This window comes from Leucopleurus acutus (assembly GCF_964270905.1).
Source record: "Leucopleurus acutus genome assembly, chromosome: 2".
Classification (NCBI taxonomy): Eukaryota; Metazoa; Chordata; class Mammalia; order Artiodactyla; family Delphinidae; genus Leucopleurus; species Leucopleurus acutus.
The window spans coordinates 85072916-85099637 of NC_139143.1; the positions used below are offsets into that span (position 1 = coordinate 85072916).

The 26722-nt window shown below is 43.4% G+C and overlaps 1 protein-coding gene across 2 annotated transcripts; it reads left to right on the forward strand.

Annotated features, from left to right (window-relative positions):
• Positions 1-6152: 6152 nt before the first annotated feature.
• Positions 6153-12604, forward strand: ENSA (endosulfine alpha; the record flags this gene model as incomplete). 2 transcript variants are annotated; one of them, XM_082834357.1, is made up of 4 exons in its annotated part: positions 6153-6335; positions 8012-8137; positions 9447-9613; positions 12348-12604. In XM_082834357.1, the coding sequence occupies exons 1-4, from the start codon at positions 6279-6281 to the stop codon at positions 12361-12363; spliced, it is 366 nt and encodes a 121-aa protein (XP_082690483.1). In that variant the 5' UTR covers positions 6153-6278. The 2 variants fall into 2 exon arrangements, with proteins under 2 accessions (XP_082690483.1, XP_082690484.1); XM_082834358.1 differs by lacking the exon at positions 12348-12604 and having other exon boundaries at positions 9447-9617.
• Between the last annotated feature and the right edge of the window lie 14118 nt (positions 12605-26722).

The window sequence follows — 26722 nt, forward strand, 5'->3', positions numbered from 1 at the left end:
CAGACTAGGAATAAACAAGAAGTTCAGGTCCTCTTCTCTCCTCACTTTCCCCCCTCCAATCTGCTCTTCTCCCTGTATTTGCTTTTTGGTAAATGGCACCACCATTTACTCAGCAATTTGGGATTCATCCTTAATTCTCCGTCACCTTCATTCCCTACATCCAATATCATTTGTCTCTTCAGCTTCTCTTCATTCACACGGCCCTGCCTTTGATCAGGCCTTTCAAGTCTTGCCTGGATTACTGCAATCCTGGAGTCTCCCTCTCCATTTCAGTCCAATCTCCACATGGCTACTGTTGTCAAAAAACCTTGGCTCTCTGTGCACCGATGCTGAACAGAAATACGGAGATAGAGATTTTGAAGGATAAGGCTTTGAAGGCTTTATTCCTCTGCCATGCAAAGGGAAGACAGATCAGGCTAGCGCCTCAAGAACTGTGCCCCCCTCCCTGGGGAACTGAGAGAGGTTATATAGGCAGGGCTCATAGTCTATGGTAGGTGATAAGGCTCTAGTAATGAAGCTCTTGTATACTTCTTCCTGAGTTAGTTCAAAACAGTCACAGCTGGCTCAGGCAAGCCCGGTAATTGGGTCCATTTGTCTCTGGGTTATCTGCCTGCAACCTTCTTTCTGAAATGCAACTGCTACAAGGAGTGATTTCCTACAGGGGAGTGCAGGGTGAAATTCACATAGTGTTAAGGAGTGATAGGTTAGCTTCATGAAGTACAAATCTAGTTACAGACACTATAGATTAGTAACAGTTAAAATAAAACTAGTAGTGATTGACTCAGGCCAGTTTGTTTCTTCTCTAGCCTGTTCACTGTTCCCTTGTTTTCTTTTTTTTAATTAATTAATTAATTAATCTGGCTGCATCGGGTCTTAGTTACGGCGCACGGGCTCTTTGTTGTGGCACGCAGGCCCCAGAGCAAGCAGGCTCAGTAGTTGCGGCACACAGGCTTAGTTGCTCCGCGGCATGTGGGATCTTAGTTCCCGGGCCAGGGATCGAACCCGTGTCCCCTGCACTGGAAGGCAGATTCTCAACCACTGGACCACCAGGAAAGTCCCTTCTTGTTTTCTTTGTTTATCAGAAAAGTCTCATTTCTCTTCTTGCTGCAACACTACCACAGTTATATCTTTCCAAACCCCAAGTCTAACAATACCATTTCCCTGCTTGAAATCAGAGGTTCCCCCTTTGGCTTCATGAAACCCCAACACTTTAGCATGACTTACAAGTCTCCCCAGGACCCCAGCAACCTGAACAGTGTCATGTCTTGCTGCTCCACAGGGGTTCCAAATCAGCCTTATTTGCAGTCTCTCCTTAGGGAGCTTTTTAAAAGTATAGATTTCCAGGCCCCAGCCCAGAGATGCTGATTCAACTGGGGTGAAAGAGGGCTGAGGAAATCTGTATTTTTATAAAGTTCTCTGGGAACTTCTAATCAACCGAGTCTGAGAACCAAGGATCCAGAACATGGAGTTTCTTATGGCTCTATGTCTTTTCACATGAGGCTCCTTCTGCTTGAAAAGGTCTTCTCCACACTCTCTTTTTTTTTACCTTGAGTATTCCTATACTTCCTTAAATGTCATCTCCTCCAAGAAACTGCTTTTAATAGTCTTTGCCGGTATAAACCGTCTTCATCTCTTATCTTCTTAGTCATCTGTGAACAGCTTGAAGGCAGGGACTGACCTTTATCTTTGCATCCATCCATGGTGCCTGAAATCGAGCAGGAACTTGCAGGGCCTTCTCAGGGACAGATCTCACTGTGTCCCTCACCTCTTGTTTATAGAAAAGCTTTAGCCTCCTAGGCCTTCCCCAAGTTCCAAAGAGCAAATTTAATCAAGAAAAGTGAGAAATGCAGAAACAAAGGAAATCAGTCAAGCAAGACAAAATAATAGTTTAGCCATAAAGTCAAGGACCTTTAGTTCCTCCTCAAGGGCTGTAGATAATATCCTGAGCCATATCCTTGAGTTCTTTTTCAGATATTAAAATCCCCACCAGGCAGAGAAAGTTAACTGCATGCTGACCACCAGCACACAGACCCCAGACCAGTTGGAACCAGAAGGTTGATGACTGAGATTCACAAAACATCACCATGTTAGCTCACCATCACCAATTAGAGAATTGTGTAGGAGCTGATCACACAACCTATGACCCTCTCCCTCACACTGGCATTAAAACTCTTCTCTGAAAGCCATGGGGGGTAGGGAGGTTTGGGTCCTTTGAACACTAACTACACATTCTCCTGTGTGGTGCCCTGCAATAAACACTGTACTTTTCTTCATCACAACCCAGTGTCAGTATATAGGCTTTGCTGTGCATCCCAAGCACAGCAGACCCAAGTTTTGTTCGGTAACATGCCCAGCACAATACATAACACGTAATGAGTGCTCAATGAAATTTGTTGGATGCAAGAGGAGTCTTGCTGGGCTAGCAGGATCTCACTCCCTCTAGAAACTCTTGCTATAGATACTTTCTCCTCAGTCAGGGGTCAGTCACCCTCTAAACTTTTAAAAGATAGGGTGGTCCTCTAAACTGTCTTCCTTTCCTCCTCCCTCCTGCTAATCTCCAATTTTCCTATTCATCCTCATAGTCCCAGTTTAGGTTCTCTAACATCTAAAACATTCCTTGACCAGCTCAGCCAGAAATGATCTTTGAAACACTTATAAATACAACTCATTTGGTAAGTGTCATACATTACCTAATATTATAGTTACTTCCACAGAGTGTGGTACCTTATATACTTAAATACACGTGTTGGTGACCTATAGCTCATTCCAACATATGGGTCACAGACACCCTGTCCTAACCACCTTCCCTATCATGCTCTGGAACTTCAAATTTTGTGACTTCACATTTGCTTGATTGTATCAACAGTGACTACTATAGCCATATCTGGCACCAATTATAATTATTATAGGCTAGAGCTCACCATAACCTACAATGTCTCCACCTACCCAGATACAAACTGAAATTTCCCTCTCACTGCAACTTCCTATTCATCTGCCTCTCAGTCATTCCCACCAAATCTGAGCTTCATCTGTCTCATAACCAGTTCTTCAACTCTTTTCTACTCCTCCCAGTTCATCAATCTCATTCTGTCTTTCCTAAAGAGCCTAGATGCCACAGTCAGCTATTTCAACAAACTGGCAAACCATTCTAGACTTCCTCATTGTCCTCCCTCCACTGTTCCTTCTTTACCAGTCCTTCGTCCTGGTTAATTAACTCAGGCTGTCTGTTTTCTCCATCCCAAGGCAGCCAGGAATTACTGACCAAAGTCACAAAGCCATGCTGATTAGGACTACTACACATTCACTCTTATCTAATCTCAGGTAGATCTTTCTTGCTGTTTTGCATCATTGCCATTTTCTATGGCACAGTTTCTACCCCATTTTTCCTAGATCCTCTATCCCACCCATCATCCTTTTTATTCTCAAAAGATTAACCTCAGAAAAGCAAGTCCATTCAATATGACTTCTCTAAATGTTTAGCCACCTCAGAATCTCTCTGTACATTTCCCTTCCCGTTCTTCCTTTTCAGTGGCCAAAGCCAACCTGTCTGCCTCTCTCTCTCCTGATCTAATGATCTCCTCTGAGACTTTAACTTTTTTTTAAATTGAAGTATAGTTGATTTACCATGTTGTGTTAGTTTCAGGTATACAGCAGAGTGATTCAGTTATGTGTGTGTGTGTGTGTGTGTGTGTGTGTGTGTGTATTCTTTTTCAGATTCTTTTCCCTTATAGGTTATTACAAACTATTGATTATAGTTCCCTGTGCTATACAGTAGGTCCTTGTTGGTTATCTATTTTGTACATAGTAGTGTGTATATGTTAGTCCCAAACTCCTAATTTATCCCTCCCCCCTCTTTCCTGTTTGGTAACCATAAGTTTGTTTTCTATGAGACTTTAATTATTTATCTCCTCTTTAAAGTAGTTAATTATATTTTTAGTTTTTCTCTCAATTAGCCCTTCCCCTTTTCTAAAACTTGCTTAAATCTTTCCTACTCTCCAAAAAAAGAAAGTCCTCTGCTGCTTCCTCTTCTGTTCATTGTCCTCATTCCTTTCTTTGCTTTACTGTTAAATATTACTGTTAAATAAATACCTCTTCACTCTTTAACCACTTGCAATTAGCTTTTGCCCCCTTCAACTTTAACTTCTCTGTTACTTCTCTCTTCTTACCACTCTGATCATTTGTCTCTGTGTCCCTTTGCCAACTTTTCCCCAGGTTTCTGTCTTGGGACTTCTTTTTTTTTTCTACTTTCTCCTTTGTTGATCCCATCTAATTCCACAACTTTACTTATAATTATGTGAAGAAGTCCACATTTCATTCATATTTGGCTACTACTTTTATTCCAAACTCCAGATCTATATTTCCTAGAACGCTAAAATTTCAGCTATGGAGATCTCAGAGGTCATTTAACCTAAGTCTTCATTGCCTGGATATCTCCACCAAATGGCTCACTGGTTTTTAAAAAGTCAGTGATTTCAAAACTGAACACCTCATTTTCTGTCTGCTTCCAATTCCATTTCCAAATCAACTCCTCTTCTTGAATTTGTTTCTACAAGTAGTCACCTTGAGGCACATGGTCTCCTCATTCCCTATATTCAGTCAGCTGCTAATCTAGTAGATTACATTGCCACAGACTCAATTACGTTCACTGTTTTCCATTCTAAACTATCACGTTTCTAGTTTAAATCCTAATTATCTCCTACCCAGAGTATTGCAGTGGACTCCTGGCTAGACTGTCCACCCCCACTATCTTTCTGCTTGGAATTCTGAATGATTTTTATTCATTACCACTAGATTAATCTTCCTAATGAACAGTTCTGATCTGCCACTCTCTGGCCTAAAACCCTTAAATGTCTCCCCTGGATAACTAAATTATTCACTAGTTCCTTATCCTGGCATTCAGAGTCCTCCATGTTCTGGACTCAGTTCTATTTTTCTAGCCTTCATGCTGACCCCATCACCCAGAATACCCTTCCTTCACCTTTACCTGGCAAACTCCTAAATTCTTTAAAGCTGATTTCAAATACCCACCTGCATCACAAAGTCTATTTTTGTGGGGGGGACCCTAAACTGAATATGAACCTTCATCTGAACCCCTATACCACTTTATTAATACTTTTACTTCAATGCTGACCAGATTTTGCCTTGTATGATAATAATCTGTGTATTCTATGCTTCTCAAACTTTTCCATTAGAAGTGTACCTAATTATACAGGAAAATGAACAGCCCCAAGGCTATCTGTCACAACAGGCTGCCTGGAAAATTAAAATTTAATATGAATTTTTCAGTGTTATTAGTATTAGACTGTTTTAATATAAAAATGTAGTGCTTTTTGACTAACACTCTAGGAAGACGTGTCTATTTAATCTTGAGGATTTAAGGTACACCTGGCACACTGTGAAAACCCTCCCCACAAGCCCACTAAACTTTACAAGCCCACTAAACTTTCTATGGCAGAGACTGCCTTACTACATTTGTATCCCCTGTAAAACTAAAAGAGTACCGTCTTCAAATAGACGCTCAAAAAATATTGTTGAACTGTGACTCAGGATACGTTAGCAAGTATTTACTAAATGTTTACCAGGTACCTAGACCTGTACTGTTTCAAAGTGCTCAAGTCTCCATGGGATGACTGTGAACAAGTAAAAAACTGTACATGAGTTAAATCATGAAACGTAAGCCATTTGTGTTCCGCAAGATGACTCAGTCTCTCCATTCCAGACCCCAAGTGACACATTGGAATAGTGTCTGACCTCTTAATTATTTTCTGGTGATTGATAAATTTCTGCTAACACTGCGCAAAGCTTAATCCTCTTCACCTGGAAATAAAAGGTTTCCATCATTTCGCTCTCCAATTTGAAGCTCAGCAAAGCCTCCTGGGCGCGGGGCGGTGGAGCCGAAGGAAGTCTGACCCCATCAAAGGAGCAAAAATGCCAGAGCTACCAGCACCACCCCCTCACATCCCCCAAGGGCTTCCAATTGGTCCTTGTGGGTCACTCTCTTTCCGGGTTGGCCTTCCAGCTTGCCCGTCGCCTCCATAGAACCCACATTTAGCCAGCAACTATTGGTAGGTCGTTACGTCATTGTCCTATCTACCCCGCTCCCATTGGCTCCCATAGGAAGGGGCGGCCGCAACGTCACAGGCAAGAGCCGCCATTTTGACTGAGCAACCCTAGTGACAGGAGCCGAAGAAGCAGCGCAGGTTGTCCCGTTTCCCCTCCCCCTTCCCTTCTCCGGGTGACTTCCTGGGTCCCCTACACTCCACAGTCCCGGTCCCGCCATGTCCCAGAAACAAGAGGAGGAGAACCCTGCGGAGGAGACTGGCGAGGAGAAGCAGGTGAAATGGAGGGGGTGCGGTGGGCGAGCTGGGGGCGACCGTGATGGGGCGGGAGACGGTCTCCCACCAGTGCGGATTGGTCGCCATGGTCTCGGGCTCTGCAGGGGTTGGCCACTTCTTGCGTCATGCAGGGTGAGCTTCAGTACGGATTGCTGCTTTGGCGCTAGTTAGCTGGATGGATTGTCAATCAATGCGATTCTCTTCTTGATTGGCCAGTAGACCTACCGCTCAACTCATTGAAGTTGTGCTATAATTGGCCGAGCCTGGGCGCGGGGCGGGTGTTTAGAAAGACTGGGTGAATGAAAGGGGTTGGTGGTCCCGGGATGAGATGTGTGTTACTGGTTAGTAGGGGTAAAATGACCCAACCAGTAGGCTGGGGCTTGCATTCTAAATCCCCAGAAAGATACAAGTAGAGGTAAAGACGTTTAAAAAGGACCAGCACTGGGGGAAGGGAGAAGAGTAATTATTATCATGGCTAGTTTAAGGCGGCAACTTTCTCAAAGAGACCTGTTTTGACCGCTGGAGATGGTCTGTTGCCCACCTTCAAAGAGGACCTTACAAAATTGAAGAGGACTAGAGTTCCAAACAGAATAATGGAGGTTAAACCTAGAAAAGACGCCGACAGAGTCGTGACAAGAAAGACGCCACCATATTCCCCCCAGACTTCCAAGGTAGTGGGACTTAGTTAACCTGCAATTCTGTGATGAAAACACGCCACCCTCTTTGGGGGTTTGTATTTGACTTAATAACATTTAGTACTGGATTCGGGTTCATGAAATACACCCGGTGTTATGTCTGTGCCAGGTTTTCAAGGGAAGGGAATGTAATTCCACTAAAAAGAGCCACAAATTGGCTTCATGTCCTTTTTTAAAAAGTCAGTAAAAAAAAGTGCAGCAGGGCCTACAAAAAGCAAGCAGGGAGTAACAGCAACAGTAAGAGCCCCCACAAGCTAATTGAGCTCTTGGCATGTTCCCCAAACTTCCGTCACTAGGGAAGGTGTTGATTTTTTGGCAAAGCTGGTAGGTAAATACTAGTGAACCTACTGTACCTAAATTTTCTTGAGGTTAAAAAGTGTCATTTTAATCTCTGTTTACCTGTCACCTTCCTACTACAGTGTTTATGGAAGCAATGCTGTCCCATTACTAAGGTGGAGATGTCTGGAGATGGCTACATAGCTAGCCTCCTCCGTAGAGAGACTTATCTGCTGACTAGCTTAGGAGGGAACATCTCAGCAGTTATCCCCCTTGATTTCCCATTTGACCTGTACTGTGTTTTAGGGACAGCTAGGAAACTTTCATACTAATTTTGTATCACCAGAAGCCCTGTTGGCTCTTTTCTCTGTCTTTCCTAGCTTCTGTTCTGAGTGAGATATCGCTTGCTCTTTGAGTGAAGTATTGTGTTTAGGTTTAGGTATAGGTCACTCACAGGTCACTGGGGTGGTTCCCTGGGTTTCGTGTGAGAAGCAAGTTATCTTTTCTTCTCACAGTACAGTCATCTTGAGCTTTAGGGATCTGAACAAAGGTCTAGCTTTATTTAAGAACAGAGTGGAAATAGCATGTTTACTAATGGGTAATTTACTAATACCTCCAGGAAAAGGTAATAGTATAAAAGTTATCAGATATTAGAAGCAGTTGCTTCTTAGTGTTTAATTTTGTTGGCCCGTTTGTTTCCTCCAGGACACACAGGAGAAAGAAGGTATGCTCCCTGAGAGAGCCGAGGAGGCAAAGCTAAAGGCCAAATATCCAAGCCTAGGACAAAAGCCTGGAGGCTCCGACTTCCTCATGAAGAGACTCCAGAAAGGGGTACGGGGCACAATCTCTTACCCTCTTACTTCGGAGCCAAAGGGAGCCTTAGGGATGAGATCTGTGGAAGTTCTACTGAACACCAATATGAAGGTTTTGTTGTGGGACAGTAGTAGAGAAAAATTAGAAACTTGTAAAAAGCAAGGCAAATATTGTAAATCCCTGAAATGGTATCAGTTATCTTCTGATTTCCCACGAAGGATATTAAGGCTTAATGTAGGGGCATTTGGGTATGGGGTTGGGGGAGTGAGGGAAGGATGTTAGAGTCTGGAATGCTGACAGCCTCCAGACATTTGCCTGTTTGGATGGTGGGAGTTTTAGGATTGCACATTTAGGATTAGAGCTAAATTTTGGGGTGTGTCATTTCAGAAAAAGATCAGCCCATCTGTCCTACAGATTTCCTCAACTTGAAATGAATAGTAGATGTCTTTAGACCCTTGAAGTTAGCACCAACTACTAACTATGCTCCCTGAAGAGACTTATTTTTCCTGTCCAGAATGGTCCTTCTCCCAAGGCAGAGTCTTACCTTCATAGCCATCTAGCTCCTGATCAGGTTTCTCAGTCCTCAGAGGTACTGAAAGCTGACTGAGGGATTGTATGTCATTAACCTGGAGTGTGTTTCTCTATGTGGATGAAATGGAGAGGGAAGCAGATTCCTGTGGAGAATCCCGGTTACTGAGTCTTAGTCACAGATGATGATGTGATGCTGATTTGCAGTTTACTTGCTGTAAGCAAGGCAGGCGTGGGCAGGCTGTCAGAGCCATGGAACGTGTGTGGGAGTGCTTGCAGTCAGAGGAAAGTACATTCTCATGAACAAGCCCAGTTTCTATTCATAGTCTGAGAGAATAATTTTTAATTTTGAGGTTGTTAGCTTGAGGTTGATCTCCTGCTGATAGCCCCAGATCGACCCTTCTATGTATCTTATTCATTTCTGTTTCCCCAGCACCAAGCCCATTGGAGGCTAATAGGTCCTTATAAGCCTTAGTGAATAAAGTCAGTAATTTGGTTGAACCATCCTGTACTCATGGGGCTACAAAAGATGTGGGTACAGAGGATGTAGGAGCTATCTCTTAACTCCAAAAATAACACCCTAGATGGGAAACTGCTTCCATACCTGAAAAAGTCAGAACACACTGGGGAGAAGACGTAAGTAAATGTAATTAATGCTAAGCTCTGTATGCATGAGACTAATCCAAAAGAGACTTGAAAGGTCTGAGCGTGGATGCAGGTTTATAGTGGATGTGAGTCTCCTTGTTTTTGAGGAAGACCAGAGCTCCTCACTCACCTAAACCTCCCTCTTATCTCTTAGCAAAAGTACTTTGACTCAGGAGACTACAACATGGCCAAAGCCAAGATGAAGAATAAGCAGCTGCCAAGTGCAGGACCAGACAAGAACCTGGTGACTGGTGACCACATCCCCACCCCACAGGATCTGCCCCAGAGAAAGTCCTCACTCGTCACCAGCAAGCTTGCGGGGTAACCGGGGCCCCCTTCTGCTCCCCTTCCTCACCCACTGGACTTTTGTATATCATAGGCAGGGATGGAATGGGCACCTAGTTATATCTTCTCAGCTTGCTAGCCAGAAATGACTGTGATTCTCCTGGGGGCTGCTGAGAAGGTAATGTGGGCTGAAGAGAGGCTCTGAGTTCATTTCTTTGGATAAGTTGAGATTTCCACACCCTCATGTAGCCCAGGTAGGGGCTCAGAAATAGGAGACTAGGATTGGATAATGCTGCAAACTCTTTTTCTTTTGTACAAAAAACTGGGGAGATGTGACTTCTACTTTTGGAAGAGAATATCCCAAAATTGGTTAGGCTAGGCCTTGGGAATAATATGACAGGTTTAACATCCCAAGGCTGACCTGACATGGTTGGGAAAGATAGATTGAATGGGATCTGTTTTCTGTGCTTTAAATGTTTTGTCCCTTGGGCTGCTACTGCTTCATGTTTCCATTATGGCAGGTGTAGAGAAGCCTCAAAAGGAAAAACTGATTTGCTTGCCTAAAACTATAATGCCCACTTAACCTCCTTTACTCAGTCAGTGTCTTTTACAGTTTGCCCTGGTTCTTAAATAATGTAAAGATTGGAGGATATAATTCACATAAAATGGGCACCTTCTCTCTCTCTTCCAGCATGTTGCTTTTTGAAAGTATCGTGGGATAGTGGAAAGAACACTGGGTTAAGAGTCAAGGTATCTGGGTTCTAGTCCCACTCAGTCTAGGCAGAATTGACATGTAACCTTGGTCAAGGCATTTAACCTCTCTGGATTTCTATTTCCACCTCTGTAAAACAGTTGAATATAGATAAGATTGATTCTGATTCTAAAATCCTGAAAAAAACTGCTGTTCATTGTAAAGCCAAAAGTGAGGAAGGCCCATAGGTGAGCCTACAGAGGGGAACTATTTGAAGACTACACAGGGAGAGAAGTTGAGGTTTGAGGGTTATAAATTCAGGCAAGAGGGCCTCATAAGTATCATGGTCTTGAGGGTCAAGAAGAAAAATTCTAAGAAGCTAGCCATGAAAGCTCTTGCCTCTGCCCTCACCTACTTTCCTACAATCTGGGCCCTTGCTGCTAAAAAGCTGCTCTGGCAGCCAAGCTGTGGGCCTAAAGAAACATGCTCAGTCATGCACATTTGGAGTCCCATATTTCAGATGTTATCAGCTGCCAGGTGTATTGTTAGGGAGACAAGAAGAAAAGGGATGAACTGAGCGAGCCTCCAGGGCTTAGTGCTACTGCAGGGCTGGAGCAGCAGGTTCTCAGGAGATGAATCACCTTGGAGGAAGCTGGGGAAGGTGGTTAGGGAGAAGGAGCACTGAGAAATCTCTGCCTTCCTAGAGCCCAGTAACCCAGCTCCTGTGCTCTGAGAAGTAGCAATGCTGATCGTGAACCAGGTGGGGGAAAGGGGCTGCAGGTGGCCAGCATCATCAGTCTAGTTATCACTGGCTTGGCCTGAATGTTACTGAATGCAGCCTGCTAGTTATCACAGAGACAGCAGGGTGCGAACTAACCGTTCAGGAGGGGAAGATTCTATAATCCTCTCTTGCCCTCTCAGCAAACCAGTTCTGATGTACCACACATCTGGCCTGATGAGGACGACTGATGAACTTGCTAATGCACGTGGGGGGGCGGTTAGGGTGTGTCTCTACTTCTTTCCTGACCAGCCATTCACTTTTCAGGCCATCATTCAGATTGGATAGGAAAAAGTTGGTGAGGAGGGAACGGAGAGAGCAGGATCCTGTGATTCCCTGGCCCCCAAACTCCTTGGCTGTCACTTGTAATTGTATATAATTTTTGTGTTTCTTGCTCCATTTCCTCATGCTGTCTTCCTTAGTCTAAAGTCCATGTGGGAAGGGGAAAATGCTGAACATCCTTGTACAGTTTCCTCAACTGTCCCAGACATGTTGTACATAGATATGTCATGTTATTATATATATAAATATATATATAATTTTGTACGTTTTCTTCACCTCCGATCTTCTCAAATTTTGTATTTTCTGTCTGAGCTGCTTTCTCTGTCGGTCAGTATGACTCCTCAAGACTGAGGCCACAGTGAGTCTGGTTTTTAGGAAGGAATAGAAGAAATAGGGAAATCAGAAAAACTGTTGGTCTCTCTCTCCACCTGGTCATCTTCAAGGCTAAGAAAACAAAGAAGCAAGCTACGTTCTGTATATGCCACCTGTTTCCACAGCGTGAAGTACATAGCTTCCATGGCAAAGAAGGGTCATTTCAAAATCCAAATCCAAATTGCTTTGATTAAACCTAGATTATTAAGTCCACTCAGAACAACAAGTGTGCTGTCTGGCCCTGACCTCCGTGCAGTTACCACCTGATCACTGTGTGCCCCCAGTCCGTCTCCGCTGCTGCAAGTGGCTCTGGCCATGCCTCTGAAACCAAGCCTGCTCTGAGCCAGGCAGCTTACACCCCTGAAAACCTCCAGTTGTTTTGATCTTGTCTAAAGAATTTGTTTTTGTTTTTGTTTTCATGGGTATCTCCAAAAAGACAGAGAACATTTTGTTTTGAAGACAGGAAAAGACTGAAATTCTCTTTTTTTTTTTTTAAACAACTCGCTGGATAGGATTGAGACATGTGCCAGGTAGCCCTAATGATTGTTAAGTGTGGAAGAGTGATGGGGTAGAGACTGGGGTGGGACTTAGGGTTCTTTCCCTTACTGCTTGACAGTGTTTTCTTTTTCTTCTGTGTTCGTCCGCAGTGGCCAAGTTGAATGATGCTGCCCGGGGCTCCGCCAGATCCTGAGACGCTGCCCCCCTGGGTCCTGTGCTGGCTCCTGCCCCTCCCTGCTTTTGCAGCCAGGGGTCAGGAGGTGGCTCGGGCGCGGGCTGGAGAGGCAGAAGCCCCTGCCCGTCGGTGTCCCAGCGCATGGAGCCCCTTGGGCTGAGCACCAAGACCTTGAACCTTTTTTGTTTTTCCTTTTTCTCCAAATAATTGTTGGGAGACATCTCAGTGAAATCCTGGGGGTGGGGTGGGGGGTTGGGAGGGTGGAGTGGGAGATTTGGGGGAATATGAATTAGGGCTTGGAGTTGATAAAAACATTCTTGGCTATCCTCCTTAACCATGTGGCTGGTGGGTGGGTGTGAGGAGGAGGAAGTAAAATGGACAAAAGATGAGAGGCTCTAATTCAGCTCTGTAGAAGAATGCCTTGCTTGCTTGGATGTGGCTGGGGACCTGGTGTCAGATAAAAGAAACTGACCGTCTAAATATGAAAGATGCAGACAGCTCCTCTGGTTCTGCAGAACAAGCTGAGAACTCAATTATGCATTAAAAAAAAAAAGTGCTGTCCTTGAAATAGATTTGCTGCGGGAAGAAGGGCAGTGAGCGTGGGAGAAGGGGGCCATGAGCGTGGGGAGCCCCACAGAGCCCAGGGAACTTTTTCAGTTTGAAATAAAAAACAAAAGAAGACCCACCAAAAAAACCCAACCCAGAAATACTCTGAAGCAGTTGGTGTGTTTTATTGGGGTTTGGGGAAAGGGAAGAAAACAATACTGAAAACACCATTCAAGGGGAGAAGCCAGTGTGGGGCCTAAGTTTCTAAGGAACAGGGGCCCTTCATGTGGGATGTGTCTGGGTTCCCCGTTTCCCTAATTTACGGAGAGGGAGCAGGGACGTTGGCATTAGACCAGGACTTTTCCTGACTCCTGTCCAAGCTACTGTTTCCGTAGCTAATGCAGAAGATGCAGCCACCTCAGGTTTTGACTCACAAAATAAGGGGTTTGCGGTATTTGATCTAAATGGTTTATTGACACCTAAAGCTCAGTACAGGCTAAGCAAAAAAGGAAGCCTGCTTTTCCTTTTCCCTTTCAGTCTTCCATTCCTTCACAAGCTCTCATGTCTGTGAAGGAGAAATGTGACCTCTAGTAATAAGCCAAAAGGAACGCAAGCCTTTCTGCTAGTGGCCAGTAGGGGGCAGAGTCACTTCTTTCCTCATGATGTCCTAACCACTGGAATCCTGCCACTGAAAAAAGTTTAAAACTACTTGTGAGTGTAATATACAAAAGAAATGTTACCCAAGGAGAAACAAACTCACTTGTCTCCTCTCACACCAATCTACCATGTGTGAAGATTGAAACTTGCCCATTTGCCCAAGTTTGATTAGGAGAATTTATCATGGTATTTTCCCAAATGTGATTGGCTTCTCAAATGAGTGTGCATCAAGGAAGATAAACAGGGTCCAGGAGACATAGATATTCCAGAGAAATCTCTATCATATTGAGGGGGAGGAGTACTTCTAAACTAGAGAAGGAATGTTGTTCTCAGTATCTAACCCATTCTTCTTAATCAGAAACTTTCCAAATAAGTTTTCAGCTACTCGGGATGTTATACTGACTTGCTCTCTCGTGATTTAGCCAGTGGATTGTGATGCCTCCTAACCAGCAGCCTTTCTGAACAGCATGCTAGACACTAAGTGAGCCAGGTGGTTTGGAGAAATATATTAAAGGCATTCCCTACCTTTGTGGGGTTTATTGTCTAACTGGAAGAAAATATATGAAAAAGTTCATATACTTCAAAAGGTATAAATTTTATATCTTTTTTTTTATACAGAGAACATTTAAAATTTTTACTTAGCGATTAGAGCCATTTTTCTCTGGTCTCCACGTTTTGGGGTTGTTTTTAGATACTTCTTCATTTCTTTCTTTTTTTTTTTTTTTTTGGTCACGCGGCACATGGGATCTTAGTTCCCCGACCAGGGATCAAACCCGCGCCCCCTGCATTGGAAACACGGAGTCTTAACCACTGGACTGCCAGGGACTTCCCTAAACTTTATATCTTAAAGCTAGGAGATATATGAATGTTTATTGTGGTGGGGTTTCTGAGCCTTCTCATCCTTATTCCCCTTAAACCAGTCCCATGACTTCTTTTTGAGCATGTTGTCCCTAGTTTTATGTTTGCCAGGTGGCTACAGCTGGGGAATGAGGCCAGCAAGTCTCAAGATGTGGAATCATCTAGTTAGTGCAGTTTCATTTAATATATAGGTAACGGAAGTTAATATACCGGTAACGGAAGTTAATATACAGGTAACGGAAGTTAACATACAGAAATAAGTTACTTACAAGGTGGCAGTGCTAGTTTACTGAAGAGCTTGAGTTAATATCTAGGCTTTTATATGATTTTTCCATTATTCTTGGCTTCCCTGGCCCTTAGGTTTAAGCATAGCATTAGGGATCCTGGGGTGCCAAGAAATGTTTGTTCCTATTTCTGTTTCAGTTTAAAACGTGCCATTTTTTTTCCTTCACTCCCATACTATAGGGCTAGGCGGTCAGGGAAGACTGATTCTGCAGTGCTTCAAATAGCTGTTCCTGCCCATTATTTTACCTTTTCTAAAATCTTTATTCCAGAGAGTGGATTCAAGGGTTCTTCTACTCCTCCAACATGGTTGAGTGATAATTGTGCTGACAAGCCTCTCAGTTGAGCCATCTGATATGCAGGGTGGCAGGGATGAAGTCACCATTTTTATTGTCCAGCAGCATTTATTTTAAGCTGTTGTGGCCCTAGCATGGAAAACACAGGCAAAAGAAAAATAGCCCGGAGAATTGCCATTGACAATATCCACAGTCAGCCAGTGGCACCCACACTAGCAGCCCTTGTGTGTATAGTGCCCTCTACTGGGCCTTGAGGGAGGTTAACAAGGAAAGGGAAGATCTCTTCCCTTGGAAGCTAAGACCTGACAGTGGCATACAAATAAAAGCAAATTAATGTAAGATCCCGAGTGGCGGGAGTTTCCCTGGTGGCGCAGTGGATGAGACTCCGTGCTCCCAAGGCAGGGGGCCCAGGTTCGATCCCTGATCAGGAAACTAGATCCCACATTGCATGCCGCAACTCACATGCCCACAATAAGAGTTTGCATTGCCGCAACTAAGGAGCCGGCGAGCCACAACTAAGGAGCCTGCCTCTGGCAACTAAGACCCGGTGCAACTAAATAAATAAGATCCCGTGTGGCATGCGGCATCTTAGTTCCCTGACCAAGGGTTGAACCCATGTTCCCTGCAGCGGAAGCAGAGTCTTAACCACTGGACCTCCAGGGAAGTCTCCAAATTAATGCAGTTCTAAGCAGAATTCCCACAAGCTAAGAGAAGGAGGGTCAGGAGATGAGTTGTTAGCTGAATTTTCTTAGAGATGGGTGACTTACTAATAAAGATAAGATGAGGCTGCTCATGCTTGGGCAGCAATATTTTAATTCACAAGTATTGGATTGGCCAAAAAGTTCGTTCGGGTTTTCCCATAAGCTCTTTTGGAAAAACCCAAACGAACTTTTTGGCCAACCCCAATAATTGTTGAACTCTAACTTTGTGATTGGAAATATTAGCAGTTGTTGGGCAGATAAACAGTATAAGAAATGGTGTCTGCCCTGAAAGAACTTGAAGCCTCATTGAGACAACACTTCTACATATAATACATGTCAGTGGTAAAAGAATTCTGAGAAGGGGAAATTCAGAGGGCTGGAATCATTAGGTAAATATTAGTGGAAGAAATGGAGATTGAACTGGGCCTTGAAAGATGGGTAGTATTAAATTGTCTAGTTCAATTATCAGTTAATAAGTGCCTGTAATATGCCAGGCATCGTGCTAAAATATAAATGATATGTGGGTGCTGCTTTCAAGGCGATTCCACTCTGGTGGGGGAACTACACATGAGGAAATCATATGCAGTGTTAAACTTGCAGCAGTAGAAGCCCAGCTACATAGAGGAATAGGAACAAGTATTTAATAGTAATTGCACCTAGCCCATTGCTAAGTACTCAATTAACATCATCTCATTTAGTCCTCACAACAATTCTACAAAGTAGGTAGTCTTAGTCTTGCCATTATACAAATGAGAAAACTAAATCAGTAACTTGGCCAAGTCACATAGCTTCCGAGAGTGGAGGCAGGATTCCACTGCCTGCAATGGGATGGGGAAAAGAGTGATCAGGAAGCACTTCCACTGCCTGGCCGGTTCAATCCCTGGTCGGGGAACTAAGATCTCACAAGCTGCATAGTGCAGCCATAAAAACAAAAAAAGAGTGATCTGGGGACTTCCCTGGTGGTCCAGTGGATGCAGGGGACATGGGTTCGATCCCTGGTCAGGGAACTAAGATCCCATATGCCGCGGAGCAACTAAGCCTGTGTGCCACAACCACTGAGCTCGCATGCCACAACTAGAGAGAAGCCGTCGCACCACAACGAAGAGCCCGCACACCACAACGAAGACCCGATGCAGCCAAAAATAAATAAATGAATTAATAAATCTTTTTAAAGAAAAAGTGATCAGGAAAGATTTCATGGAGCAAATTCTGAAGGAGGAACAGGATTTCTCCAGAAAGTAAGGTGAGAAAGCGCATTTTTGTACAGGGACCAACACTTAGAGAAGGATGAAACTGTGGAATCTGTGGTGATTCTGCAGTAGCAGTATCAAGTGAGTCCTGGGGAGTCACTGGAGACCAGGCCAGGAAGGTAGACAAGGATATGGCTTGCAGGCAGCTATAGGAACCACTGAGGGGATTACAAAGAAGAAATCTTGTCAGTTCTATGTTTTAGACAGGTCACTGCAAAATTGTGTGGAGAAGGGATTTAAAGGTAATAGATTTAGTATGGACTGGTTCTAGTGTCAGGTTTCCTGGTTTTGATAATTTGGGACAAGTTTCTTAAACTCTCTTTGCTTCAGTTTACTTATTTTGTAAAATAGGAATGATGTAGTACCCACCACAAATGACTGTTGTGATGATTAAACAAGATAAAGCACGAAAAGCCCTTACTTCAGGGACTACAACAGTGCCTAAAATATGGTTCCTGCCCCCAGGGAGCTTAAAGACTACTGGGGGATATAATAAAGACAGGTAGACTGACAATTATTAGAATACAAGGATTCGGTGCTAAGATAGGGATAAGCACAAAATGCTCTGGAAGCACAGAATACACACCTAATTTGGGCAGGTGGGAGAAGAACAGTCAGGAAAAATCCCTTCACAGAAGGTAGCTTCTAAGCTGAAATATGAGGGAGTAGTAGGACTTAGGTAAAGGGATTAGATTGGGAAAGGTCTTCCAGGTGGAAGAAACAGTATGTGAAAAGATGTAGAGGTATTACATTCTGGAAACTTAAAATAATTGAGAGTAGCTGTAGCATAGCATGCAAGGAATGAGGCCAGATGTCGGTGGAGGGAAGCAAGGGTTAGATCACAAAGGGCCCTTTAGGCTTTATTCTGGAGGCAATGTAAAGCTGCTGAATAAAGGTTTTGAGCAAGGAAATGACATGATCAGATTGGCTCCTTAGAATAATCTTTCTGATTGCAGTGTCAGGAAGAGATCGGAGAGGGTATAATGGATGTATTAGAGACGCTATTAATGGGATGGAAAAGTTGGGAAGGGTTAAGGCTATTGTGAAGAGGAAGATGATGAATTCAATTTGAGACATAGTAAGTTTAAAGTAACAATGAAACATCTAAGTGGAGAATTCTGTACTAAGTAAACTGTTACCATGGGTTAGTTGAGTTATGAGTGAGACAGACTGTATGTTGCTACAGTACTGTAGGTTAGATATGACTGGGAAATAAGGTAATGATAGTGAGGATGAAGAAGAGTGAACAGATTCAAGAGATACATGAGAAGTACAATCAACAGAACTTCATGGGGGTGGGACTCGGGAAGAGACAGGACTCCAATAAAAAATTCCGAGTTTTCTGGCCTGAGTTGCTGGGTAAATGATGATGCCATAATCCAGAGAGAGAATACAGCTGGAAGAGCAAGTTTAGCAAGGAAGACAATGAGTTCAGTTTTGCCGAAGAGTTGATATGAGGTGCCTATAGAACATCCGAGAGTAGATGACTAGAAAGTTACTGGATTTATGAGTCTAGAGGTTGGATAAAAAGTCAGAATAGGAGATACAGATTCTGTAGACTTTAAGATGTACTAGTAAAGCCATGGCCGTGAAAATACAGAGAGCAGAAAGACTGAAGAACTGATCCTGATGAAGGCTGACATCTGAAAGGAATAGAGAAAAGGGCCCAGCAAAATAGGAGAATCAGGAAGATGTCGTGCCCAAGGACAGAGTTTAATGGAGAAACTCAATCAGTCAATAGTGTAAAATGCTATTAGAAGTTAAGTTTAAAAACGAGACTATCTCACCTATGTAATAAAAAGTGCCCCCAAATTTCAGGAAAGCAGTGTGCCAAAATCGTGAATAACTGTTTGCCAGGATTATGGTCTAAGGTGTGTATGTGTGCGTGTCCACTATCTGTACTTTTCAGGGTTTTGGCAGTGAGCATGTAGTTGATCACTAGAGGTAATTTTAATTCTAATTTAATTCTAGAATAAAAATAAAATCACAAGAATAAAATCACAAAATGTTTCTTTTAAATGGACTAAAAGGGGCTTCCCTGGTGGTGCCGTGGTTAAGAATCCGCCTGCCAATGCAGGGGACACGGGTTCGAGCCCTGGTCCGGCAGGATCCCACATGCCACGGAGCAACTAAGCCCGTACGCCACAACTACTGAGCCCGTGTGCCGCAACTACTGAAGCCCGCACGCCTAGAGCCCATGCTCTGCAACAAGAGAATCCACCGCAATGAGAAGCCTGCGCGCAGCAACGAAGACCCAACACAGCCAAAAAAAAAAAAAATCAACTAAAGGGTGTGCATTTGATTTGCCAGTTAGTAACCTTTTTGAAACCAGTTTCCATGGATTGGTAGAGATAGAATCTTGCTTGTAAAACTGAGTGGTGTGTGAAGGTTTTGTTGCTTGCTGTTGTTGTTTTAGGATGGTAATGATAGGCATGTATATTTACCAAGTGAAAGGAACAAGTAAAAGTAGAAGCTCAATAGAGAATGATGATAACCAAAAAGCAGGGTTCCAAAAAGAAACGGGGAGTTGGGGGGCAAGAAGGAGCTCAGGTGGATGTAGTTAATTAAACAATAGTTCAGCAAACATTTATTGAGCACTTACTATGTGCCAGCCACTGTACAAGGTGAGGTGCTGAGTTAGCAAGTCAGCTGAGTTAGGAATTGATCTAAAGCAGGAGGATATATACCTCATCCTGCATGAGACTCAAGGTGAAGATGTAACAAAGGGTAAACTCACAGCTGTTTGTGAATAGGGGTAGGTAATTGATGGGAGTCCTCGTCTGACAGCTTCCTTGTTCTTTGTGGAATAGGATGTGAGGTTGATACTTGAGAGGGAAGTGGGAGTTAGGGGGCTTAAGAAGAGTGGCCATAGTGTTGGAGAGAGGATGAAAGGGAGGAGGATGAAAGAGCGATGATAAAAAATACTAAGTATTTCGTATTATGAGAAGCCCACGCACCACAACGAACAGTAGACCCCGCTCGCCGCATCCAGAGAAAAGCCTGCATGCAGTAACGAAGATACAACACAGCCAAAAATAAAATAATTAAAAAAAGAAAAAACTATAAGAGTTAGGAAACAATGTTGAGGGTATAACAGAAACCATGAATGTGTCATCCTTGGAATGCATCATCCATTGGAATGGTATCAATCCATATATTTCTGCTGTCTTCTCTAGCAACACCCAGCTGCCTGGGTACAAGAGCAGAGAAGACATATTATTGTATAGATCCTGGATCATGATTTGTAGACAGATGAAGAGGATTGACAAAGGAACAAGGGGATTGAAGGTGCTGGTGAAAGATGGAAGCCACCCAATTCAGACTGGCGAGGTACGTTAAACTCTGGTCAAGAGAAGTCTTGATAAGGTCAAAGAGCAGACGATTTAGAAGTGAAAGTGGTAAAACTGGAAGCCCAGGCAGGACATGGTGTCAGAATGATGTTGGAGTTTAAGATTTCAGAGTTGGAACTCTTCCATATAATGCCAGGGCAATAGGAATGGGTGTTTTAAGTGGAGTAAAGATAAAGATCATTGGAGAGTTAAAGAACTAAGGGAGTTTCCATATCCAACTGCCAGGGTAGGTGGCTCATGTGTTTGAGATTTTGTACTGTTATCTCTTATTAGACCCAACTGTATTTTTTTCTTAATAAAAGGAAAATGGAAGTGTCTAGTTTAGTAAATGACAACAGCAACAATAAAAGAATTATGGGCTTAGAGTGTTGGGTCAGTAAATCAAGGTGTTTAAATGAATCCAGAATTATGCAAGCCTGGGGAGGAGAAGATGAAGCCAGCTGCCAGTCCTGGTGTAGGAGTGACCAGGAATAGCAGAGAATATGAAGGAGAGTTTAGCTTGATGGGATGAACTCCAAAGCAGGAGGGGTAGCATGCAAATAATCTTGGAAAAATAGGGGCCTGAAAATGACATTAGGGAACCAGGAGTATCTCTGTTCCCCCACTTTCTGATATAGGAGGGGAAAACCCTCTAGGTCTGCAAATAAAGCTGTGTTTGGGGATAACCTCAGTGTAATTTGAATGAGTGGGTTGAGGGAAATTCTCTAAAGAGGAGTTTCTGTGTGAGGCATCAGAGAAATGAGGGGACCAGGGATGAAAGTATAAGTAGGAGAGATCTGTATTTGGGGCAGGGTCCAAAGATTATAGAGATGGGAACCACTTGTGCAGTAAATTAGCCTAAGGTTCCCAACTTTGGTTCAAAAGTTGTTTGGTACCAGTCTTGACTGAAGGCCCCACAGGGCTATGGAATCCAGTCTCCTCAGGCCTCCCTCTCAGGGTTCTGAGGGGAAGATTAAGCATTCCACCTCTGAGAGGGCATTCTAGGAGAAAGAGAATGGAACAGTAGCTTGAACAATGATTACAAAGAGGAACAAGTAAGCTAGACTAAAGCGAACAACTGGAGGAGGGTCCTTCATTCACACCTTTATCAAGTATTTATTGAACTCCTACCAGGGCTTTGTCTTGTTCATTGCTATAGCCCCAGCATCAAGTGTTTGGCACATATGTGTTCAATAAGTATTTGTTGAAGGAATAAATTGTTCACTAACATGTTCAGATTAATCTGTAAGTATTCAGAAAACAATAAAAAGAGTTTGACCTCTTTCAACAGTCTCTGAATGGCAGCAGTAGTCGATAAGCAGGGAAATGAGACTTGTAACTGAGAGAACAATGTTGGAAGGGTGCTCCCCACATCCCCACACAAAGCTGGGTCTCTCTTTTGGAAAACTTCTAGATGAGCCACATGACTAAGAAAGAACAGGTAAAGGCCGAGTGCTCAGAAGGTCAACCAAGGATAGCTTTTCTGTAAAACACTAACTTATGACAGGAAGAGAGCACTAAATACTGATAACCACATTGTGGTAAAGTGGCCTCTTCAGGTAAAAGAAAAGTTCTGGTATAAACGGAAGTTTAGTGACAGAGGCATTTAGTGTTTTTAGATGGACTTTTTTTGAACCTTCTTTTGACATATATTTATCATGGGTGGATATTAGAGATTAATGCAAAATATGAACTCAGTTATTAAATCTTTATTATTAGATTGAAAAGATTGAACTGAATAGAATTTACACAGTACAAGAACTTTTCTCAAGTTATTCATATTAACTGCTAGAGCTACATACCTATCAAGAAGCATCATTCTTGATCAAGTGCCAGCCACCTACCTACCTTACAGTCCCAAACCCAATTAGTAACGTCAAACTGATACTTACGCTAAAATATTTACATTTTTAACTGCATATAAAACTCTCATGGTAGAAATTTGAACATAAGCAGACCTATGGGGGAAATTTGGGGGGGGGAGGTTGGGGGGCGGGTAGAGACAACTTAATCTATCTTCTTACCCAGTCTGAATCAGGTGGATTCCTTGAAATGTCTTTCACCAGCACCATTAATCACCCCACGTAGATACCACCTACTCAAATATGCAAAGGAAAGACCTGGAATCATTCAGCGATCATGAGTCCTGGTTTGACACTAAAGTCCAGGTCTGGGACTTCCCCAGTGGTGCAGTGGTTAAGAATCCGCCTGCCAATGCAGGGGACATGGGTTCGAGCCCTGGTCCGGGAGGATCCCACATGCCGCAGAGCAACTAAGACCATGCACCACAACTACTAAGCATGCGCTCTAGAGCCCGCAAGCCACAACTACTGAGCCCGCATGCTGCAACTACTGAAGCCTGCGTGCCTAGAGCCCGTGCTCTGCAACAAGAGAAGCCACTGCAATGAGAGGCCCGCGCACTGCAACGAAGAGTAGCCCCCGCTCCCAGCAACTAGAGAAAGCCCGTGTGCAGCAACGAAGACCCAACGCAGCCAAAAATAGATTAAAAAAAAAAAAACTGGTAAAGTCGATGTCTGAAGCAACTTTTATGATTAGGAAAGTCTGAAAACACCCTCAGACTTCCGTCCATTGCATTTCTGAGTCATTTCCTTGTCCATTGACCCAAATTGTGTACAGCTACATGCAAGAATTATCCAAAAGTACAGAGTTTAGAACTAAAGAAACATTTGAGATCATTGAGTTCAGTGAAACACTGGCCAAGAGATCATGCCTTTTGTCCAGTTGCACAGCCTCTGTCAGGCAGCTTTTCCGATACCCAAGGCCCTCTTCTCTAGAAGCTGACTTTACAGCAAATTTGGGACTCCAGCCTAAATTTGTTTTTGTTAGGAGTAAACAAACAAAATACTTGAGTTGGAAGTTTGAGAGGAACTCAGGGCCCAGGGTAACAAGCTGGCATCCCATGGTATTCCCTTCAAGTAATTTGACCTATCACTGGTGCTCCTGCCATGGACCGAGGAGAGGACTCATGTAGGACCAGAATATTCTAACTTTCAACCTTGGGACTATTGACATTTTGAACTAGATATTTTGTTATGGGAGCTGTCCTGTGTATTTTAGGATGTTAACAGCATCTCTGTGCTCTACCCACTAGATGCTCAGTCAGGACAATCAAAAAAGTCCCCAGACATTGCCACATGTTCCCTGGGATCCCGTGGTTGGGAACCACTGTTCTGACTAAAGGAAGAGGTTCTTGTAACTCAAGCCTGGCGCTATGTAATCCTCTCAGCAGTGCCTATTCTTATTCCTACACCCTTTTGCCTGGTTTCTCTCCCTCACCTTTCCCTCTGGGGCCACCATGCCTTCATCAGATGGGATCCTCCGACCTCTCTCTACCCTCAGTGGCCCTGAAAGTGGCACCTGGGGTGAAAATGGGAAACAAAAGTTTCTACCCTTCCCCTCTTGCACCAAGGGGATCCCCCTCGCTGGATAGGAATTTACATAATTGGTTAAAATAAGACAACATGTATGCAAGGCTTAGCTCTTACCTGTAACTGCTGTGAATCAAGGAGAGAGCAGGGCTTTAAGCCCCTTTCCTATCTTGAGGGTGGGCTGGGAGGGAGAGATGAGGGCATAAAGGAATCTGCCCTTTCTGCACTATTTCCCCTTGACTCAGCGGTCCTACTTCCCCTCCCCAGCCCACACTCATCCTCACCAGTGCCCATATTTACACACTGCAAACCTATGTTGTCATAGAGAGACATAAACCAGCTGGTTGCTATGAAGGTTTACACACAAACACACACCCTAGGGTACGGCCCAGGCTGAGCAGTGGAGATGAATGGCACTTCTTACTGGGACATGCATTTTTTCTTTCTCTTAATTTGCTATTGTCCTACCTCTTCTTTTCTCCCCACATTTTCATGCTTCTCATTCCTGCTCCCAGATGACACTTCCCACGGACGAGTACTGTTCTTAAACATCTCCCTTGCCTCAGGAAGTCACAGTTTAAAAACAGAATTACTTAACCTTTTTGAACTTCAGTCCCTTAATCTGTAATATGAGGATAATTATAATACAAACCTTATATGGATTTTGTTAGAATTAAATTGGATATGTGTAAAGAAACTTGTATCATGGCTGGCAAAGTACGTGCTCAATAAATGGAATTTGTTCTTATGCTAAAATAAAAGCCTGCTCGGGGGCACCTGGGAACCAACCACAGGTGCCTTTGGAAATCTTGGCTTGTGTGTCCTCTCTGATAGTAGAAAAAAGCTATTGTGGGAGTGTCCCTTGTCCTGTAGAATGATGGAAGAGCAGAATTGTGTGGGAAGATTGCTTTGTGTTTTGCCTTTGTTGTACTCAGATGGAAAGCTGTTTTGGGAAGGAAAATCTGGGTATATGATCTCTTCCTTTCTGTAGTTTGAAATGAAAGAAAAGACACACTACACAAAATCATTGCCTGGCTGAAATGGAAGAGTATAATGGAGGCAGAGTGCTCTCTGGGCCTTTGGCCCTGGCTACCCTTCTCCAGCAGACCCCTATCCAAGAGCAGGCTGCCTGTGTTGGTGTAACAGGCTGGGCCTTATTCCTACTGTAGATTCTGTGCATGACGTCTATTGAATTTTTTTCGAAAAAAAAAAAAACAAAAAAACCTGGAACTTTCTAATATCAGATAAAGGGCAGGTATTTCCAACCCTGAAAATAGGTAAGATTTCTCTTCTTCAGCTTGAATTTAGTGTACAGCTATGTTCCTGCAGGAGGTCTCAGTTCCTCCCAACACACTGAGAAAATAGGAGAAAGCATTATGCGCCTTGCATTTTCACCTCTGTCCTATTTCACAGAATAGATATCACTATCCTATTTTTACAGGTTAAAACAGATTTGATTGAAAAAGGAAAGATAATTTCTAAACTAAGGATTGTGGTTACATCTGGAAGGGAGTTAGGGGAATGGGATTGAAGGTGATAACCAAAGGAAAGTTAGTCTCATCTTAATGGCTTGCTTTTTTTATAAGGAGAGTATTTATGCATTAATTATGTGATTAAAATTAAATTTTGAATTAGAAGGTAAGACTATTTTACAGACGTTTAATGAACTCAGAAAAGGTAATTTATCTAAGGTCATTTGGTAATTGACAGACTCCAGGGTCCATGGCTGCCCCCCCAAACAACAATGTCCTAGGTACACCCTCATGGAGAACCAGGTTTGGAGCCAAGAGGGAGTCCTGAGCTTTCCCTCTCATGGGCAGTGGGATCATTGTAGTGGGCCCTAGACATTAGCTTTATCACTAAAGGGAGGCGTAACCAAACCATGTCTGACCAGCTTGATGACTACCCTGTGACTTGGCCTGTGAAGTATGACTAAATCACATAGACTCGAAGGTAGGGAATGGGGAAGGATGTAAAGCAGGTTGATAACGGAGATTATGTTTTACACTTAAGATTTTAACTGGATGTTTCAGCTGGGGTACCAAGATATAATAGATATGAAATTCCAAAGGGAGATACCAGACAGAAATGCAAAGGTTTAAAGGAAATTAACAAGGACCAGTTCCACAAATCTTGAATCCTCATTTCAAGAGTATAAAAAGTGGGGATAGGGTTTACAAATGAGATTTCTTTGGAGAGAGCTACTACTGTGTTGTGATCCACATCCAATCTGGAGGAGAGGGTGTGGGGAGTACTTCCCTCTTCTCAAGCCTAGAAGGAGGGGCCTTATGGGACAGCTACATCTTGGAATCAACTGCACTTCCTTCTGACAAAGGGTCAAATATACATGAATCCTGGGAGCCAAGTATGAAGCCAGGGTAAATCCTGCTCAAGAGAACTTCCTGGACACATAGTGGGACTCTTTACAAAAGATTCCATGTAGAATGGACCTCTGGAAAACAGAAAGATGAGGGGGTAGTGGTGGCCATAGAAATACAATGCATCATGTCACTTAGGGGAAGCTGATATTGCCATTGAAAGGCCCAGCAGGGAAGCCTCTGATGGATCCACACAAATGCCCATGAGACAGTCAGCTTTCAACATCAGCATGAGGAGAGCATGAAGCCACCAAGAATATTTCTCCCTCTTCCTTCTGCCCCATTCTAGGTGTCAGTGTCAGCATCTAGGAAGTAGAGGAGAAGCCAACTACCACTATTCCACAAAGGCAAGCTTGCAGGCTATACCGATCCTAGCTGTGGGGTGAAGAGTCTGTTCTGCTACTTAAAGTGATCGCAAGACTGTTACCCAAAGGTGAAGAAATGTTAGCGGGGGATGCTGGAATTTTCGTCCAGATCAGAGGGAAACATCTCCTACTGAAATACATTTTTCAGTGGCAGGAGACAAAATTAAACTTTAATTTTTACTACATCCCTTCAATTGGTACTTGTTAAACATTCCAACTATCATCTTTATATTCTCTGAGGCATTTAATTGGCACTCATGGAATGAGATTTCCAGTTTGTAGTCCAAAGAGCCTTTGA